Source organism: Papaver somniferum, unplaced genomic scaffold (genome assembly GCF_003573695.1).
Source record: "Papaver somniferum cultivar HN1 unplaced genomic scaffold, ASM357369v1 unplaced-scaffold_18941, whole genome shotgun sequence".
In the NCBI taxonomy this organism is placed as follows: domain Eukaryota; kingdom Viridiplantae; phylum Streptophyta; class Magnoliopsida; order Ranunculales; family Papaveraceae; genus Papaver; species Papaver somniferum.
The window spans coordinates 1-1,366 of record NW_020628754.1 but is presented as its reverse complement, the minus strand read 5'-3'; the positions used below and the strand labels follow the sequence as shown (position 1 = coordinate 1,366).

The following is a 1,366-nucleotide window of genomic DNA, read 5'->3' as shown; positions in this document are numbered from 1 at the left end:
AATTAATCGACTTATAAGCTAATTAATAAAATGTAGCTAAAAGGGTGTTTATAAAAGAGGTTTTACTAACCGTAAAATTAATGGATGCCATGGGGACGCCATGGTAAGTAGTAAAATTTGCATTAGGAATAGCTGCATGAATCATGCAAGCAAAAGACACCCACTGGTTATTACTGATTGAGTCACCGACAAACATGATTTTTTTACCCTTAAATCTGTTGACCAAATCCAGGCCATCAAACCTAGGTGGATCACATCCTCCAGTTGGGCTCCATCTGTATTTGAGATATTGTTTGTCAGGTCGACCATTACTAAGACAATGGAAATCTCCAGGGATGAATGGGCATTGAAGTGAATCATAAAGAGGATACGATTCATCGTAAACCCAACTCCCTTTATAAAAATCGCAGTTGCCTCCTACATTAACAATTCTGGCATGTGTGTCATCTAGAAAAAAGGAAATTACAAGTATTAACAAACTATTTACAAGATAAAATGCATAATGCTGGTAGCTTCTTTTGAAGGAAAAACCAGCCATATCTTAGAAACAATCACGCGGAACGAAAAAGAAAATTTCTTAGATTTTGCAACTTAATTAGATCTTTATATAGGAACTCGATTTTGGTTTGGCCATGAAGGTTGTTAGACATTTACTGTGAGCCAACCAGAATCCTCTATTGTGACAGCAGGTTTCTATCTCTATTTTCTATTTTCTTACACCTCTTTCATGGAATTATTATAGGAACCTTTGAGCCAGCTATTTTGTTACTTGATCATGGAAATATTAATCATGTCCTTGAAATTCAACTTATTTCATACCAAAAATGGTTACTAAATAACCAACTTTTTTAAACGATTCACTGCTCAAGTGACCCCAGAAAAAAGGTTATTTTGATATATTCTTTTTGTTTATTACCAAGTGACAGAGTGTTGGCTGCATTCATCGGTTAGTTAAATTTGTAGCTGCGGTAAGAGAGAGTGTTTGGTTACACGGGGTTTTCGTGTTTGGTTTAGAGCTACACCTTGCATGGGGTTTCCGTTAGAGGTGTCAAACGTGTCGGCCTAGCCTATGAAGTAGCGTACTTAATGTGTTGCGTGTTATATAGCGATGTGCTACAGATTCAAGCGTGGCGTGCTGTGTAGCGCCAAAAAGATAACCATGTTGTTTCTTGTTGTGCTTTGCAGAAACACACTCATTCTATGTTTCGCAAAGAATAAACATTATTCCGATATTTTAGATGTTATCTCTATTATTTTGGAAATTATTTAACAAAACCGGAAAAAACTATCAAAAATGGGCTAGAATGAAGCTATTTTGTGAAATATACATGAAATGTAATCTATTGTATCATGTTGCTTATCTCTT

At 35.7% G+C, this 1,366-nt stretch overlaps 1 protein-coding gene across 1 annotated transcript; it reads right to left on the bottom strand.

Moving 5' to 3' along the window:
• Positions 1-70: 70 nt before the first annotated feature.
• LOC113338211 (protein trichome birefringence-like 43) lies at positions 71-538 on the bottom strand (the record flags this gene model as incomplete). Its single annotated transcript, XM_026583669.1, has 2 exons — positions 532-538; positions 71-447 (listed from the first exon to the last, which is right to left on the bottom strand). Coding segments are annotated over exons 1-2 (384 nt in total), but the record flags the coding sequence as incomplete, so codon positions are not given.
• Positions 539-1,366: the final 828 nt, after the last annotated feature.